Source organism: Argopecten irradians, chromosome 15 (assembly GCF_041381155.1).
Source record: "Argopecten irradians isolate NY chromosome 15, Ai_NY, whole genome shotgun sequence".
NCBI classification, from domain to species: Eukaryota; Metazoa; Mollusca; class Bivalvia; order Pectinida; family Pectinidae; genus Argopecten; species Argopecten irradians.
In genome coordinates, this window is record NC_091148.1 from 10,695,395 (window position 1) to 10,714,910 (window position 19,516).

The following is a 19,516-nucleotide window of genomic DNA, read 5'->3' on the forward strand; positions in this document are numbered from 1 at the left end:
AATTTGATAACGGTCATGTGGAGAGAGAGCAGAAGCTACAATGTTATCAAATAAACGCTAAAACAAAAATTCTTTAATGATAGGATTTGTATGAGGTCACAATTCCAAATTCTACATAAGCATTCATAGAAGTTTTCATCGATTAAATCATATATAACTACATCATTTGAAAAAAAGGCGTTACCGGGTATGTCAAAACAACTTAGTAATATTCATAATTTAATAGCATTAACTTGTTAACCCCTTAACACACAATTTAGACTCTTCTGTATAAAAGATTAGAACAGCTCATTATGAAATTTCAGGGGTGAACCTGTTAAAGTCACAAGATTGATATTTTCGCAATTTCCCTGGACATAGCTATAAAAGCAAAAGTTTCATGCATGAAATATTGAGAATTCATTTCATCATTTATATCTTGAAAGCCAGATTGCAAAAATGTAAAATTTGATTGTCTTGTATTCAGATGAAATCATGGAAAGTTTTGACTCATCAAATCAAGATATGTATGACCATATCGCTTTAAGTAGATTTGAGACAAAATTAAACATGCATGACCAGTGTATGATATAGGAATTGCTTTATGATGTATACTACTGTATGTTCTTATTTTGCGAGTTTAAGCTGTTTGAAGCGTTTGTTATTCCTTGCCCTCACAGTCTGGGTTTTCGTTGTAACCGTTTCTTGTTTACTGCGCTTATTCTGTGTCTTCGATTTCACATCCTTCATTGATGCCTTACCGACTTTGTCATCACCTTTTTCATTGGCTTTATCATTGACTTTGGTATTTTCTTTGTCCTTTACTCTTTTTACATTTTCACTCTTATCGTCTGCCTTTTTGTCGTCTTTATCATCACTTTTGTCGTCTACCTTAAAGTCAAATCTCTTATCGCTGCTATCATCTTCCCATTTGTTCTGTTTGTCATCACTTTTAACATCTACCCTTTTATCATCTGCACTTTTATCATCATACTTATCATCGACCCTAGTATAGTCTTCTCTTTTATCCACACAGTCATCATTTTTATCATCTACCCTTTCAACGACTCTCTCATCACTTTCGTCTACTTTGTCCTCGCTGTTGTTGGTATCCATGGTATTTGATCTGATGTACTCATTCAGATCTTTTTCAATATCAGTTTCCTCTGCTGATTTATTATCCTCAGCCTTCTGAACATCGTTAATATCCTCTTTAGCATTGTCTGATCCCAAATCACTTTTGGTGTCACTTTTGGTGTCACCAGATGTTTCATTCTCTTTCTCTGTCTTTATCTGGTCTTCTTCATCCCCTGTGTCTGTTCTGAGAGTATTCTGATCCTGTCCGACCCCTGTGTCTGTTTTGAGGGTATTCTGATCCTGTCCGACCCCTGTGTCTGTTTTGAGGTTATTATGATCCTGCCCAGCCCCTGTGTCTGTTCTGAGGTTATTATGATCCTGTCCAGCCCCTGTGTCTGTTCTGAGGTATTCTGATCCTGTCCAACCCCTGTGTCTGTTTTGAGGTTATTATGATGGGTATTCTGATCTGTCCAACCCCTGTGTCTGTTTTGAGGTTATTATGATCCTGTCCAGCCCCTGTGTCTGTTCTGAGGTTATTCTGATCCTGTCCAGCCCCTGTGTCTGTTTTGAGGTTATTCTGATCATGTCCAACCCCTGTGTCTGAAGACTGAGGTTATTATGATCCTGTCCAGCCCCTGTGTCTGTTCTGAGGTTATTCTGATCCTGTCCAGCCCCTGTGTCTGTTTTGAGGTTATTCTGATCATGTCCAACCCCTGTGTCTGAAGACTCACTTGTTGTAAAGTCGCCTTCCCTATCTCCCCCTACCCCTGAGCTGACCAGTTTACCCTCCCCATGTCCATCATTGACATCCCCAATGTCTGTAGTATGGTTCCCTTTCTCAACCTCTCCGTTCTGGTTTCTTTCCTTTCCATCTTTGTTATTTGTCCTTTCACCAACCGTTTCCTTTCCTTCAGCTGAACCAACACTTGACTGTTCATAAGAATCAAAGTCCCTACGATTGTTTTTGCCATTCAGTCCCTTTAAAGTATCATTTGAATCATTTATAACACTGATTCCCTTATTTGACAAACCCATGCTGCTTTCTTGTGTGGCTTGACTATCCTTCTCTTTGTCATTTTGTCCTTCTGTCTTCCTGTCTATGCCATTTTTGCCTTCACTTTCCTTATTTACTTCCATATGTTGACTATTTTCTCCTGGTTTCCGACCTATTTCTTTATTTCTTTCCTCACCATCAGTAACCAGGCTGTCGTTTCCTGTCGTCTGTTCCGAAGTTTCTACAATTTCTTTTTTCATTTCCTTGAAGAACTTAATCACAGGTGTATCATATTTGTTTGTCAGTACTACCTGTTGTTTACCTGTATCTGACACTGTGTCTTGCCCAGAGTTCAAATCATTGCCTGTTCCCGTAGTACCACGGCCAGCGGATATTGTTCTTGTGTCAATGTTATTTCCGGTTGTAACTATGTCTGAACTAGCCGTTAAACTTGATCCAGTATTTGATGAATTACTTGTATTGTCAGCTCGTTTTGTCACTGAGGTAACGGCCAGTTTAGGTTTTACTGATTCCTTCTTTAATTTGTCTGTACTTCCATTTTCATCCCTCTCTTTGTCTGTCTTCTCCATTATCTTTCCATGTTTTTGTCTCACAACAGGTTCTCCATCAGTTTTGCCTAGGGTTCTCCTGTCTGATTTAGATGTATTTGAATTATCTCCCTTGGGTGGTGACTCCTTGCCATTGTTTGAATCTTTAGTAACTACTTTCTCAGTATCATTTAAAACTTTAGGTTGAGATAGTACTGAATGCTTTTGTCCATCGCCACTTTGTTTGCTTTCATCAACTTCAGTAATAGTTTGCATTTGTTTCTCTGAGAGTGGTAAATGTAAATCACTCTTTGTGACCGGAGTTATCTCCCCTGTGTCTGGAGTTATTCCCCTTGACTTTGCCTGATTTTCCTCCTTAATAAACTCCACTTTCTGCATCTCACATGTGATAGTCATGTTGATATTGTCTCCCTTCCATGGTTCACCTTTAGCGTAAGCAGGAGCAAGCTCCTTTATAAATCTATCTTCCTGCAATGACGACGAAAGAAAAATATCTGCTGTCGCACTGTCACTGAGCTGTAGTGATGGAGTTGTCTCCCTTGGTACTCCCTCTAACTGTAAGTTTGCTGAGTGTGACAGCAGGGAAATAAGATCTGCATGACTCTGTCCTGTCACGGAAGGCGTCCTCGGTTTGGGATGTACTTCTAGGACACGGACACGAGGGACTTTTTGTGTGCACCGTTGGACCATCTGCCTTACACAGAACTTAGGATCAGTGAGCATTCGTGTCAAAGTGTACATAAGTAAGTTACAGATCACCAGGAGTAACAGGACGCTCACTATGACGATGGATACGGTGACCTCAGTAGAGGTCACTGATGTTATGACGTCGTTACTTGACATGATCTGCGATGACAGTTTCACGTTCGAGTTTCGAGAAGGTTTTGATTTCCACTGAAGCTACTTGCCATTATTTCCTTTTTGCTGTCTTCATTAAATATGCAGAATTATCTGTAAAAAAGAACAGAAAGAAGAATATATAAAATTGAAGTCTTTTTTTTCAAAAAAATGTTAATATCTTTGTTCATTTGTAACGATAAACACAAACAACTGCTTACAAAAATAATACCCACACCACCCCTACCCAAAACCAACAATAAACAAACTTTGAAGCATTTGTTGTACAGTAGTTTTTTTTCAGAATCATGATCTTTAATTTGAGTTATTTTTAATAATGGTCATACATGATACTGGCAAACCATTGCCAGCTGTGTTATCAATTTTCATCATCAAGAATTTAATTGTAAATATGGTAGCCATTTTCTTTTTACTTAGTGTATATAGGGGATAAAAGTTGACCTGATATGTGTGAGAATTGACCTGTTATGTGTGAGAACTGCCTTAGTATGTCAAACAACAGATCTTATATGTCAGAAAACTGACTTAAGATGTCAGAGAACTGACCTAATATGTCGGAAAACTGACCTTACCTATCAGAGAAAATATCGAGTAAAACCGATCTTGATGTAAAGAATGACCTAATTAAGCTTCTAGGAGACCTAGACTAAATTCACATAGCAATCAACGTTCTTTTTGATCCACTATTACTTCAATCATTCATTCACCATCATTCCATAAATCAACGCCAATATTTGATCTTTAGGAAGTTAGATAGCATAAAACAATTTTTTGTTCAAACACGGAAAAAATTGATCAGAACTATTTTCAGTGAATTAAACAAATTGTTTGCTTGTGAATCGATTGTGTATACAAAGTTGCGTAATACTGTTCAATGGCTGGTACATGACCGTCTGCTCAGACTCAAAACTATTTCATTATTAGCGATCAGGTATGGCGGTTTTGGTCTTTGATATTTTATTTGTTCTATATTATGTATAAAATGGCACTATAATGCTATTTATTCTGGATGATGTCTGAAAGTGATTAATTCTTTTCAATAGAAGTAGTTATTGGAATTTTGTCATTCTGTGCTTATTTAATTTTATAGCTGGTATTTAGATGAAATTTCCCCTTGTAAAATTGTTAATGTACCATTCTTATCTTTGTTGAATCAAAAATAAAACTTTTGGTACAATCAGAATAATAAATAGCATTTTAATGATTTGAAAAAAAAAAAAAAAAAACATTATGTATATAAAAAAAAAATTCTTTTATAAAAATGTATCCCTCGTACTGATCTTATTCAACAAACTTCTAACAAATTTCCAGAAGTATTCCTGAAAATCTTGTTGCTTCAAATAATTTCTTGTTACTGAATCCATTTTCCACCCATTACTTTTATTTATGAAAATAGCAACTTTAAACCCCAAAACCTGTTACAACATTTCCAAATTTTTAGTCAATTTCCAGAGCCAATTTCTATTAATTTCTTATTCCTGAAACCCATCCTTTTCCCATTGACTTTCATTTATTTATACAGCAACCTAATTAACTTCTAGAATCAATATCTCCATTTCCTGAAAATCATATTCCTTCAAATAATTTCTTATTATTGAAACCCATCTTACTCTCATAAAATCTTAATTATCAAAATGTTAAACCCTAAGAACTTTTATTTGTCAAAACTTTAAACCCAAATGACACGAAATCTACATTTTGTGAGTAAAATCCTACCTTGTTTTTGTATTTTAATCTATTTATTAAAACTCAAAATCCAAAGTACCTGAAATACTCCTTTTGAAAGTGAAATCTTACCTTTAAAAAATGGTTACAGGTGACATTGTCGATCAGCCTCCAGGCAGAGTTCCATGATCACACATATTACGTTTCCAGCCTCACCTGGATAATGTTTGTCGATCCTGGCAACACAGCGTCACACGGAGTATTCTAAACTCCATCAATTCTACCCGCTGACATTGTCATTGGTTCAATATTAATTTAGTAGATGGTATCCATTGATTCGGGCACTTATGGTACGCTAACAATTTCATATTAAAAATTCATCACCGATGACTGATGGAAACTGGAGCAGTCACAAGGACCAGTCTCCCGTAGCAATACCCTGTAATTAGTATGTGTGAATAATCCAGCGTGTTTTTATATATAACTGTGTGTAAAAGCTAATATCTATAGCATCATCTCCTTAGTTCTCTACCCCGCTAAGCCAATGTTTACATAGCTCTTCAGTGCAAACTATTGTACGATTTTATAGAATCAACACCAAGCAATTTTAAAATAATTAGTGCAGTAACAAATGGTGTAAAATCGTTGTAATCAATAAAAATTCCATTTAAACGGCCGGTGAATTCTTCCGGTGGCCAGATTTGACATAAAAATATTAGAAAGTAAATATAAAGCGGTTTATCACGTTTTATAGCGTAACGGTGAGCTCAGATTAAAGTCTGATCATATGGAGTAGAGTAACAGTATAATATAATGGCCAGGTTGATCATTGAGTGAAATATCATCGGTCCATTAATTATCAATTTAATCCATTCGTTCTTAATTTTAATAGCAATTATGTTTGCTTTATGTTTTGAAACTCCATGTGTTATGTTTACATGTGTTTTTTTTTATATAATTTAGATACTCAGATGTGTTTTTATTTCCCTACCTATCCCTGAAAGTGTAGGAGGAGGTGGGGGTTGGGGTAGGGGGTGGGGTGAAGCGGTGGGGGTTGGGGTTGGGGGGTGGGGGGAATGAGGGGGTGCTAGTGTTACTGTATCTTATGTCTTATGTCCACCCGTGATTTAGTGTCTATGTGGTTTACCTATCCCTGAAAGTGTAGGAGGGGGTGGGGGCGGGGGATAGTGAGGGTGGAGGGGTGGGGTGGGGAGTGAGGGGGCACTAGTGTTACCGTATCCTTTAAGTCTGTTATGTCCTATTTTGTCCCAATTCATGTCCTCCTGTTTTGATTATTTTCTTTAAAACATCCCATGTGCTTAAACTTTCTATTTTACATTGTTAATGAGTAAAAAAAAAATTCCTTAACAATATAAATAGTTAGATGATAGGCTTTTTCAAGTAGTACAAGAATTTAAAGGTCCACTAGCTTTCTGAAACAGCTATTAATATAATAATTTTGTAGAGTCGCAAAAGTTATTCGCTTACTGTTCATATTATACATATCATCATCTTCTGAACAGTTTAATTAAAATAAACAAAGGTGAATTTTAATGATGAGGGTCATCTTATTATTCTCATCGTCGTCATAATTACTGCCCGTTAGTTGACTATATCATTGTGCTTGACGGCAAAGTAGAGAAATGAATATTCATTGTCATCAAATATTATGAAGAGAATTTTCCGTTAGTTTTTCGTTGTATCCTTATCTTAGGCCATCAATATCAATTTTCCTATGATATTCTTGCTTTTGTAAAACTTAACTTTCTCCGGAAAAGTAATAGGCCTTTAAGATATTACAAAAAGGAATGTTGAATATTTTTTTAGGAAAGTGTTTGACTTGGGAGGGATTGAATCGTTACTGGAGAGACGCCCTGTCTGGTGTATAGTTTCTATAGATTGACAGAGAAGATCTTATCTGTAATAGATAAATGATTATATGTCTTTATAATGATCTCGAATTATAACGAGGCGATTGTCATGTTGTCTTATTTTAAAACAGGGCAAAAAAAAAGTGCTGAAATGTTTTTACTGCCAGTGAAATATTTTTCACAGCTGGAATTTTGATAAGAAAAAGAGATACTGTTGCTGTCGGTTCTGTCAGATTGTGGTTGTAATAGTACATACGGAAATGGATGTGTTAGAGCCCAGAGTTTTACTTGTCTGACAGGGTGGTAGGGCTCCATAGATGAGTTTGGAGGAACAAAATGTAATTTTGAATTCCGTTGAAATTGTCTCAAATGTGTTTAAGGTTATCATTTCTTTCTTTAAGTTTCTATTTTTTTTATTTTTTTATTTTTTTTTATTTCAAAATTATAACTTGCCAGGACCTGTTGTAATTTGGGCTATTCTAATAAGTCTTCTCAGAATCCAGCTGGTAGATGGAAGAGCTTCCAGAAGCAGAAGAGCTACAACTCCAGTGATAGGAAGTTATATTCTAAAAGTAGAAGAGAGCAAATCAAGTTAGTCTTAGGTAAAATTCAAGTTGTAAACTCCCGAGAGTCCTGATACATGGGCAAAAGTGGTCATACAAAACTTCAGCCACATCTTTTAATTCCTCCAGCATCAGAAATCATGGGAATCATGAATACTGTCCATAGATAATTCGGTATAGTCTTTTGTCCATTTACATAAGTATATTGATGAGTTTCACAAACCTAGCTTCTCTTCAGTATTCCATAAACCTGTCAATAAAGCCCACCAAATGAAGAGAGGAAAAGTGGTCTGTATAGCCAGGTGGTCTTTCTTCACAGGTAGAATGATATAAAAATCACCATTTGTCACTATAGAGAAGTGTTCTTATTAGACAAGTGGTGTTTATAGAGAGGTGGTTTCTTTGACAAGTTTGACTGTAGTGAAAAATCATGATATTTATTTTAATGTTGGCACATGTATAATTGATAGCAAAACACTCATTTTTAAAATCATTCATTTTTCATTTCTTACTTGACCTTGTCACTATCTTACTTTCCTCTATTTAAGATGTTCGGCAAAAAAAAAAAAAAAAAGATAAAATTTTAAAGCATCACCCAGTAAACCGACAGTTCTGTCTGACATGGACAAACTGTGTATGATCAGTTGTCAAATATGGCTTCCCATTAAGATTGGAGAAGAAGCAGTCGTTTATCTGTTTAAAATATATACCCCAGTCATACATGCTTTGCTGTCTTTTAAACTGTCAGTAGACTCATTACATTGGAATGGCATACTTCAAACACACCCTTCTAGCCCCTCTTTCTCCCCCTTCCCCCCTTTTCTCTTCCCCTTATTTCGTAAAGATATCATCCTAAAAGATTCTCCCATCTTTGAATTATAAACTTTAAATTATGAATTTTCTCAACATCTTGTACTATAATAAACTCCCGGTTTGGAAAAATCTAACATATTTCGTCCAGATTTTATCATAATATACTATTTTTAAAATAGAACATATTTAAAGCAATCATCCCCAATACTCCCCTTCCCCACTTTCCTTTTGATGATATTTCGGTAAGGTATCGTCCAAATAAATTGTCCCATCTTAAAATCAAACTGGTTTTTTTCCTACATCTTGTACTAATAATCTTTGTGTTTAGAAACATTGAACATGGTTTGTCCAGATTTATCCTGATAAGCTATTTTTAAAATGGAACATATTCTAACAAACAAAAACAAACCCCACCCCCAGGTTAATATACAGTAAAACAAAATTATAATGAACCTTTGGGGACCAACAAAATTTTTTCGTTATAAGGATAGTTAGCTATTTACCTTGCGAATATATTATATGAGCATTCTGGCAATGAATATATAACTACGTTATAACCATGAATTTGTTGTTAACATGCTCGTTATAGGAGGGTTAATTATCCAAATGAAATGGCTACATGATTAATTCTGTCTGATGAAAAATAAAACAAGAATATAAATAAGATATTTGTTACATTTAATTAGCTCTCATTGTTATACATTTAATATCTTATAATAATATCTATAATTTACATTCATTTTGTCTCTGGTTATCTCCCTTTGTTGATCAATGTCATAATTAAGTTTGAAAGTTATTTGATCATTGTACAAGGAGCTAAGCATTTTGGTGATCTACATGTCATCTAGGATGACGTTTTAACAATTCACAAAGGGGAGGTAACCTTGTCTGATTTGATCAGACAATTTGAGAGACTTATTGCTCAGAGATATTTGAGATATACAGGAGCTCTTCTACATGAGATGTAGTTATCTAAAATATATTGCATATTCTATTGAAAATAAATATGAAATTCTGTATCATGTTTAATTATATTTTAACATTTAATATACACATTTTGACTCAGTAAGCAACCAGCACAGTTGAAAAATTGAAAAATGAAAGGGTGCTTGATAGAACCAAATTTAATCTTTCACAACATGATTGTTAATCCTAATTAATTAATTTACAAACAAAATCAAATAGAGAATTATAAATGGTTTTCATAGTTTCAATCTGTATATCAGTAAGTAAAATTGGGGCCTCAAAAAGAGGAAGGGGTACTTTTAGGGACGGGAGAGCTTAATTGGTCGAATATGGTAATTCCTAAAAATATTCATTAAGATTCTAGATTGTAAGAATTAAATATTATTGGATCAAAGTAATAGTACAGAAGTTACATTAAGATATTTCATATACTTTAGATGGCAAAATAAAATTAAAATACTTGAATATTTTATATCTTCTTAATATATGTTACGTTGTTGAAAATTAAAAGTGAGAATGCATTAAAAACAAACTTTACAGCTATTATGACACGTTAAAAACACAGCATACAAAATTCAAATCTCTGTTAGAAAAATATTTCATGATATCAGGGTTCAAAAAGGCACTAATACAACGGATTTTAATCTACTAAGAAATGATATGTCCGATACAGTCATCAAAACTTCTTTATCACATAAATATTGAACACCACATCCAACACACACTAGTGGACAATTATTGTTGGAGACTGTCTACCCGACCGTAAAGTTTGTAGTTCATGAAATGTTCCACGTTCTGACCTACTTTTTGACCGTGCTCCTTTTGTTTCACATTCCTCATGGTTCAATGCACTGCGGCCTAATTCACTCATTATAATGGCCTCCATTATGCCACTCTCTTCGTTACGTGTGGCAGCTGCGGCCGCTCTCTTCCGTTCTCGCTGCTTTGCTTTTTGCCGCATCCTACATCCTATACATATCCCAGGGCCTATAACTACAGTGCAGGCCACCAAACATGCTATAATTACGCCAAATGCTGAGGACGTACTCTCCGTGGTAATCGTCCTTTGGGTCGACACTTGAAGAAACTCTGTTGCGGTCTGTAGTTCGGTAGGCTCTGGAATGTTGATCATGCGAGCCGGTACATTATTGTTTCCGGGCCGTACGCCGTCCATTTGTGACGCGACTAGAACTTGAGGCGTGGTGTTCGGAAGAGTCACGTTAAGAACAGCTAGAATTTTTGGAATGTGATGTGGAAGGATTTTGGTGCCAACCGGGAGGATTTCCTCTATGTCGTTATTCTGGTCATTGTTCTGATTTTGGTCGTTATTATCGGGCGGAGATATAGGTGTCGTATCCGGGGACACCGTGACCCCAACATGACCTTGAACATTATACACTTGTTTAGGGTCGTAAGCCTGTGGGTTATAGACATCCTGAGGAACAAACACAGTCCTTGGATTGTGAGGGTTGTAGCCTGGTCTGGGAGTAGGACTGCCCTGTCCTTGTTGTAGCCAGGGAGGCGGCGGTTGACTCTGTCCTGTCCTAGGGGTACCAGAGTTGCCTCCCCTTACTAATAAAGGATTCAGACCCCTACCAGTCACAGCTGGCATTCCTGTGGGCCTTTGTAACACAGTGTCCATGTGTGGAATGACTCCGGGTTTTGGGTTTGGTGGAGGAACCCGCCTCTGAAAACCACTGTCTTGGCTTTGACCTTGTGTCGTCCAAGACTGCTGACGACCACTCCCTAACCTCTGTTTGTCCGTCGGTACAAAGGCAGCAGCGGATTTCTGTGGAGAAATGTCATAATTTCCCATCATTCCTCTATCCCTATTTTGGGATACATTTTTCAGGGTTGACCAGAGGGTAGAGTTAATGTCCGCCATCGCAGCTTTGAATGGATCATACCCTGAACCTCCATCCCCCTCTTTGATGGCTAATTTCTCCAGGTATGTCCCAACAATTATCTTCCGAAGCTGGCCATCTTCGGACTCTGTTTCTGACTCTTGTTCGTGATCTACGTCAAATCCTCGCAGTTTAGCCCGAGCGAGGATCGGTCCCAGGAGTGTATCATGTGAGTTCTGCTGTCCTTCTCCCGCTACTGGTCCATCTGGGTCAGTCTGGTTAACTTCCTTGGTCTGGTTATCTCCCCCTAGATTTAGAAAAGTAAAAAGAATTGGCCTCATCAACATGCCTTGACAAATTATTTAATATATCAATGGAAGTTAAGTAGTAACAAATAGATAATAAAATATAAATCTATTTCTTTGAAAATAAACTTATTTCAGCAACCTTTTGTGTTTATTACATGTTAGTAACTTCAGTGATGACAAATAATTAATAGCTAAGATAATGACAAAGTATTCAGATATAACATCATGACAAAATTAATGCTTACAAGGTTGTAATTATGATCAAAGGGAAACAGAACAGAAGAGAGAAAAAAAACAAAAAATGTATTAATATTTGACTAGGAAAGGGCCTTGAATATGTGCATGGATGACTTAATCGGATGAAGAAATCAATATCTATATGTGTATATGTGACTTACCTATGAATGCCCTTTGACCTCCCGTATCTGAAAATGTTCTTCTTGGAATGTTTGGTGGTTGGAGTTGTTGCCCTTGTCGGAACATACCACGGCCAGGTATGTCTGTAAACCTGTTCCTTGTATCAGGATTTTCCTGGTAAGGTGGGAAGGTATGTGTCATAGCAGGTCGGTCTGGACGATTCCGGACAACTTGGTCTGTCATATTTCCTAGGATACTGGCGAGAGACGGACTCAGATCTGATAGCTTCACTGGTGGTCGTCTGCTCCTTTGGTCAGGAATGCCGACTCCTGATCTTTGAACTTGGGAGCCTGGCCTTTGATTGGTCTGTGGCTGGTATGGCGGATTTGTTTGTGACTGGTACGGCCAGGTTGTTTGACCTCTTCCCCTTAACCTTTCTTCTTCTCGCTCCTTCTTTGCCTCGTGAACTGGATGTTCATAAGGGAAGGGCCTTCCTCCTGTACGCTGCTGTCTCTCCCAGGCAGCCAGTTGCTCCATCCTGTAATTCCACCTGTCCCGGGGATGTTGGGAAGGGTAATTTTGTATAATACTTGTTGGTGGCGGCGGTGGGATTGACCCTGCTTGTCTCTGGAACTCATTCATGGCTGGTGTGCTGTTTCCTGTGATATTTGTGGGATTTCTAACTGTCGCATTCAGAGGATTAGTACCATTAGGTGGTGGTGACCATCGCCCATTCCAGGACTGTCCAGATTCTCCGACAAATCCTGAACCTTCCTCAGCCCATATCTTAGCCCGGCCTGTGTTTTGACGTTGCCTTTTATCCATATTTGGCCAGGGTGGGGTGGTAGGTCCCCCTGGTACCACTCCTCGGTCACCCCACCGCCTTGGTGGTACCACCGGTGGGAGACCTGGTCCATGACCTGACCCGCCACTCATCATCTCCCATGCTTTATGAGTCTGCATTCTCTGCCAGTGGTCATCTAAGGGATCCGGTAGGTCTGGATCTACCATCATAAGATGTCCACTACCAACTCCACTACCTGGCCCACCTCTGTTGTCTGGCCGCCGTCTTGCCCCCTGATTTGGATACCCACCTCCTTGTCTGTTATAAGGCCCATCCCAGCCCCTGGGACCTGGTGGTGTTCCGTCCCAGCCCCTGGGGCCTGGAGGTGTTCCCCGGGGTTGGTTCCAGCGGCCTGGTCCTCTATTGTAGGGAGGGGAATAAGTAGGTGGCGGGTATGTTGGGGGTCTGTCTCTTGCATTAGGGTATGGTCTCCTGTCCCCTGGGTAGGGACGCATTTGATCTTGGTTGTAACCGTCCCTCCCTCTGTAGGGACGTCCCTGGTCCCTTCCACTGTAGGGTCCCTCGGATCTCCAGTACGGAGGTGGTGTCTCCGGTCCTCTCCGTCTTTCACCGTTCCATGCTGTTTGATTTTGTTGTGGGTTATCCCCCCCTTGCCAGACTGACTTTCTACCTGGGTTATTTTGTCCTGTCTCCCGTAAACTTAACTCCTTGTTAGACATTTCCCGACGAATCGCTTCCACATCCAGTTGAGACGCTGGAGCACCTGTAGATAGAAGTTTAGGATTTAAGAAAAGATGATTATCAGCATTAACATATTGGCAATTGCTAGTCTTGAAGTGAAAATACAGATCAGCTTAATGGGAAGTCACATGTATTTTATTTATATCACCCTATCAATTCAAAGATGTTTATGTCTGCCTATAACTATCGGAAAGGAGGGGGGGAGGAGGGGGGTATTGTGTTAGACATGTTAAACCAGTGACAAAACTCATTTAACCATTAAGATTTTACAAATATATGCTGTGGTCTTATGATGATATCTTACAGATATTTCTAGTATTTATACTTACTAAAACTACAAATAAACCTTTACTTATAATAAACACAATATTTTTACATTAAAGATAATAATTTTTTTTTTGGGTGACAATCTAACATTGTTAGATAACTTAAATTACTATATTGGAAAGCTTGAAACTTTTTTTTAGTGATACATTATGAAGTTTTTTTTCTATTTTGTTGTGTTCCCTCACAATACATAAGAACCGATCCTTGTGTTAGGGTCATTAGCCAGATGGATGGGTGTGACGCAGTCTGTGGTCCTGGGGCACTGTACTACTGTACTCAAATTTATCTACATCAAACTCTTTAATTGTCTTATATCTAGGACTATTGTATGTTGATGCATAGACTGACCACTAGTCTCTAGAATATTTAAGATATGCTAAACTACTGATGAATGGTATTTTTTTTTCAATCAACAAAACAGTTGCAAACAAATTAGTATTTTTCTTCATTGACAAATTTAATTTACCTACTTTATACTTTTACCACCGTTGAAAAGTTTGAGTTTCTTACTTTACTTTCAGATGAAAATATTAAAAATATTAATCAATTGCATCCTGAAAATAGTCCATGGTACGTACAATGCCCTATATGGAATGGAGTACTGATTTTGTATTTACTAAATATAAAATATTTTGTGTTAATTAGACTTGGTGAGGGAGGAGGATGCTCTATAGTTCATAGTAGCGGGGACTCTGGGGGGGGGGGGGGGGGGGGGGGGGGGGGGGGGGGGGGGGGGGGGGGGGGGGGGGGTATACAATTATGTAGGTAAAGGAAAGAAGAAGGGTAGATATACACTATAAGTATTTTTATCATGTCAGACATTGATATGATACAAAACAGTGTACAGTAAAGGTACAAAATAATACTGATATCAGAACAACCAAGTGTCAGAATTTTGTTTGACAGTTCTAGATTAGGTGTTTTGATATCACGATATCCTTAAGAAATCCACACTGCATGTTGTTGCTGACTAAATATATATATGTATGGCCAAATATTCGGGGATTTCTCGGCTTCACGTAATCTGCTACATATTTCTTAATGGCTGTGTGTTTTGACTTTCATTTGCCACCCAAAAATAACCAAGTAATATCTTGTTATCATGGACATGCTGTGTGTGCAGTTACTATTGAGTGTTCTAATGTTTTGCCGCGGGAGATGACATGCCGCTGAGATTTACCAATATTGATCCTGTCTGTTTTAAACATATGGTGTAGGTTTCCCAGTGTACCATTTACACTATGTGTGTGGGTATAGAGAGACATATCTACTTTATCTGTCCTGGATTTTATTTCACAATTTTGAACATCACCACTCCCCTTGGTCTTGTACTGGTTGCATAGTTTTCAAGGAGCCCTAATATGTTACCATCACTAGTGCTATACCCTTCCTCCATCCCCTCTCTCTCCCCCACCCTCTCTCTCCCTCACCTCTCTCCCTCACCCACTCTCTCTCCCCCATCCCCACCCCCTCCCTCTCCCCCACCCCCTTTCCTTCCAATCTCCCTGCCCCTTCTCATTGTCCTAATTAAGATCAGTAGATGATAAGCTTCATTAATCAATCCCTATTCCCCCTTCCCTTGGCTAAAACCCCTGTGGTGCAGTTGCCAGGTAAAGGCTGTAGGTCGGTGGTTTTTGTCGACAACTCTGTCTTTCTTCCAAACCCAGCATCTTGGTGTAAATCACACATCAAGAAATACTTATCTGTTCACACAATCTGAATGAGGATTTTAGATTTTATGAAGACTACATACCTTGATTTTGGGCTTGGTTTGGTGATGGTCTTCTGTCGAGAGCATCAGGGTAAAATTTCATGAATGACCTAGGCGGTTTGCCTTGGTTATTATTTTGGTCACGACCTTGGTTGCGACCTTGGTATCCTTGCATGGGAAGCAATTGTTCCTGTTCCCATGGTATATCCAGGCTTGTCTTTCCAACATTACTAGACCTTTGGTTCCAAGGTTGCTGTGGAGATGACCTTCGTTGCCATGGTGCTTGACCCTCATAATTTGGTGGCAGCGGTGGGATAGGAGTTTGTGTAGTTGTTGATGTTAAAGTACTTTCAATCAATTGTAGTAGGTAAATTAAGATTAGCACAAAATGTTTAAAATCCGCAAAGAAAATTATCCATCTTTTCTTTAGCTTGGTCATTTTTAAACTATACAGAATAATATGATTGGCGATAACGCTTGTATATCGGTTATCCAAGTAGTGAGGAATTGCTTTCACAATTCTTCTATATGTAAATCTGAATCAAATTAGTTTTGTCATAAATATATCACACTTTCACACAAGTTCAGATTTATACACAAATAATCCTGGAAATTAATTTGTAGAATTTCCCAACATGAAATCACCTGTTTCCTTCTCCCATCTTACACAAACAATGATGAAAAATTCACCAATTTTTAAGATTACGCATTTCACTGTTGTACTGTTATAACTATGGTTAAGATCCTCGATGATCAGTTAATCATGTGAGAAATCGGTACCTAATGAAGTGCGACGGTCGGCCATCATTCATCTGTACATCTCCTTTGTCTTGATTTCACGGCTGATCGCACACGCGGTTAGGGTCAGTAGTGGTTGCCAGTCTGATGACACGCTCAGGTAGAGATGGTAATCTAACATTATTTTTCACACCCAAAGTTTTCACTGACCATGGTCAGCAGTCAAGAAATGACCGGAGGTCATCACATTTCTATTATACCTGTCAATGCTAATCCCATTGTCAAAGATTTATTGCACATTAATCATTACATGATTGAAAAAAATCTCAGAAACTTACACAACATTTCTTGTCTGTTGGAGTTAGAACATCTTAATATCTGTCAACATCCGCTAATTGTTTTCCTTTCAACATTAATATCACAAATGTCACTTGTTAAAAATTGTTATGGACTGATGTCAAACCTTCCAATAAATCAAAAAGCTAACTGTACTGTCATGTTATATATGAAACACTTGAAAGAAAAAAATGTTTGTAATATCAATATATATTCCTTCTTTAACCTCCAAATTATTATTTGAAATGGTCTGAATGTTTTGTTTTTCATGCTCAATCAAGAATCATGATTTTCTCTTAAATGCACATATTTTGAAAATCTTTAACACAAACCGTTTCTTGATGAATTTGTACTCCATTTGTTCCAAAATGATCTTGAACTGAATATTTATACCATGACGAATAAACAAAACTCCATCCATGAAACATGTTCATTTTAGTTGTAATCAACACATTCCTCTTCAGAGTGTACTCTGCCTGAGATAAAAGTCAACCCATATTTGTTTTCGGAATTCTAATTTGTTTTTTTCATTCCAAGTTCTCGGATAATTAACACAGTTGAAATGTCCATTTTTGATACCGTCTTTTCACTGAGTTTCTTATAATCACTTACTGATTGTACTGCTTTTAATTACTGTAGCACATTTTGGTAAAAAAATCTTTTGTTCTAGTTTTGGTTGCCTTTATCATGATAAAATTTACTTTTGAAGTATTCCAGTAAGATATTTGTGTTAGTTCGTAGTTGCTTAAGATTAAATCCAAATTTGTAGAAATAAAAATGTCCAGTTCTGTATAATTTCTAATCAAATCACTTTAAAATGATTTCAAGTGAGACGTTGAAAATTTCTTTTGAAAAGGAAAACACTGTTTTCGACTTGTATTGTATCATCCCTGACTCTGTAGCCAATATTATGTCAGTCGGCCCTGACAAAGACGAAATCATGACTCACTCCATCACAGATGAAAATCCAAGTGGTATCTCCGAGTATAGAAGCCCTAGCAATGCACCGCGAAACTGCCTCCCTGGGTTATCACGTTAAGAGTGCTCCTCTCTGAAACTTTCCTTCAAACTTTCCAAGTCCTGATGCTTGGGGACCCCTCCTGCTGTTAACTAGATCACCCCCTGAAAATTCATAATGAACTGTTCTAGCTTTTGAATCAGAGGAGTTGAAGTGTGTCTTCAGGGGGTGAATAAGTTTATCAGTTTACTTACTGTGCCCCCTCCAAGTTTTAATCGTACACACACCCCCAATTAGCTCGTTACACCGCTGTGTTTCCTCCCCATCCCTGTTTTAATTGTTAAGTGGATCCTCTCTAATTCTAATCTCCTTTTAATCTTGTTAATCCCACCCCCACCATGCCCCATCCCCCAGCCCCCACCCCTCCAGCGAAATTGACCGTTTTGTTCAAAAGCAGGGACTAGCTACACTGATTCGACCTTATCATTTCCCAATCACGCACATGATAGAAAAAACCTCTCTGCTTAAATCTAAGTTTGAACCAATTTGTTTAGAAGTTCTTTCGTAGAATTATCTTATGTATACTGTTACCATAGCAACAGATCACTTAAAGGATCAGGTAATGTTAGATAAAAAACATTGAAATCTTGATTCTATAAACAACATTATGTTAATTAAAATAAATAAATAAATAAATAAATAAATAAATAAATAAATAAATAAATAAATAAATACATAAATAAATAAATAAAACAAAAATGAAATCAGTTAAACATGTTAAAATAGGATAATCTAAAGTATGGCTTAGATAAACAAAAAATTCAAATACTTAAAAGAAATGATTCTAGAAATATCAAATAAAGATATACAGTCAAACCTGTCTATAAAGACCACCCTATGGACAAAGAAAAGTTGTCTTTATAGCCAGGTGGTCTTTATACACAGGTCAAATTGTGTTATAGATGACCATTTTGTCCCTAAGAATGTGGTTTTATTAAGCAGGTGGTCTTTATACAGAGGTGGTCACTAAGGCAGGTTTCAATGTATTTGACTATATTTGAATAGGAGACAGCTAAGTCCAAGGGCAGTTTCTATAATTTTGTACACTGAAATCTACCCTAAAAAACCACATATGAGACAGTCAAGGTCAGCCTTTATATACAGGGCAGAATCAATTTGTTGAAATTTGCCTTTAAATTGGGCGCAAGACAAAAAAACCCAGCAATATTACCTGGTAAGCAGTCAGTCAATATAAAGAGGTGATTGGAAAGACAGGTTTTACTTCAAAGATAGGGCAGATGTCAGAAACATTTAAAAATAAACATAGCCTTCTGTTCAACTTATAAAAGAAACCAGTAGCTATATAAGAAAATGAGTAGCTATTATCAGCATTTTGGGTGTAGATTGATTCTAACCTCGGTAGAGTTACTGTTGTCAGGTATGGGATCCAAAAGATTTTGTCTTGTTGCCGATATCTTCAAGAAAATGTAAGATAGCAGTGGCTGATGTTACATTAAGGACTTCATGTAGAAAGAAAATTAGCTTTCATGATTCCAAACCCATTCCACATTTTTTGTGTGGAGGATGAATCATTCTTCAAGCTCATTCATGAGTCTATCATTTGAAAGAATCTGGTGCGATAATTTCAAGGTTGTGTCAGGAAATCGTAATTTCATACAATATTATCACTTAAAATGTATTGCATGTTTTTCACATGTTGTAAGGTGAAGTCAAATCAGGAACTTTAATCTTATCTGTTAAAGATTCTGGTACGGATAATTTCCAGGTTCTATCAGAAAATATGATTTTGTACAATATCGGTCCTAAAATATATTGCAATTTTTTTGACAGATTGTAGCTCAAACCAGGAATTTCAATTTCAACAATTTTTATTGCAAAAAGCTAATTGATCTTCAACCATGAAATATATTGCATGTTTTTGAGAGGTTTTCAAGTCAACTCAAATTAGGAATTTCCATTTTTACAAATATATATTATTTAAATATTATGTGTGTGCAAGAAATTTCCTGCGAACA

At 37.2% G+C, this 19,516-nt stretch overlaps 3 protein-coding genes across 9 annotated transcripts in view; 1 reads left to right on the plus strand and 2 right to left on the minus strand.

The window, feature by feature from the left end:
- Nucleotides 1-19,516, plus strand: part of LOC138308960 (kinesin-like protein KIF13A) — a 270,403-nt gene that overhangs the window by 120,137 nt on the left and 130,750 nt on the right. The gene's annotated exons all lie outside the window — the stretch shown is intronic.
- On the minus strand, nucleotides 607-5,571 carry LOC138309556 (protein starmaker-like). The gene is made up of 3 exons (XM_069250790.1): nucleotides 5,275-5,571; nucleotides 1,649-3,570; nucleotides 607-1,489 (listed from the first exon to the last, which is right to left on the minus strand). Exons 2-3 carry the CDS (start codon nucleotides 3,460-3,462, stop codon nucleotides 607-609), a joined length of 2,697 nt encoding a protein of 898 aa, XP_069106891.1. The 5' UTR covers nucleotides 3,463-3,570; nucleotides 5,275-5,571.
- LOC138309004 (uncharacterized) lies at nucleotides 9,072-17,847 on the minus strand. The gene is made up of 3 exons (XM_069250093.1): nucleotides 15,491-17,847; nucleotides 11,906-13,432; nucleotides 9,072-11,506 (listed from the first exon to the last, which is right to left on the minus strand). Exons 1-3 carry the CDS (start codon nucleotides 15,885-15,887, stop codon nucleotides 10,080-10,082), a joined length of 3,351 nt encoding a protein of 1,116 aa, XP_069106194.1. The 5' UTR covers nucleotides 15,888-17,847; the 3' UTR covers nucleotides 9,072-10,079.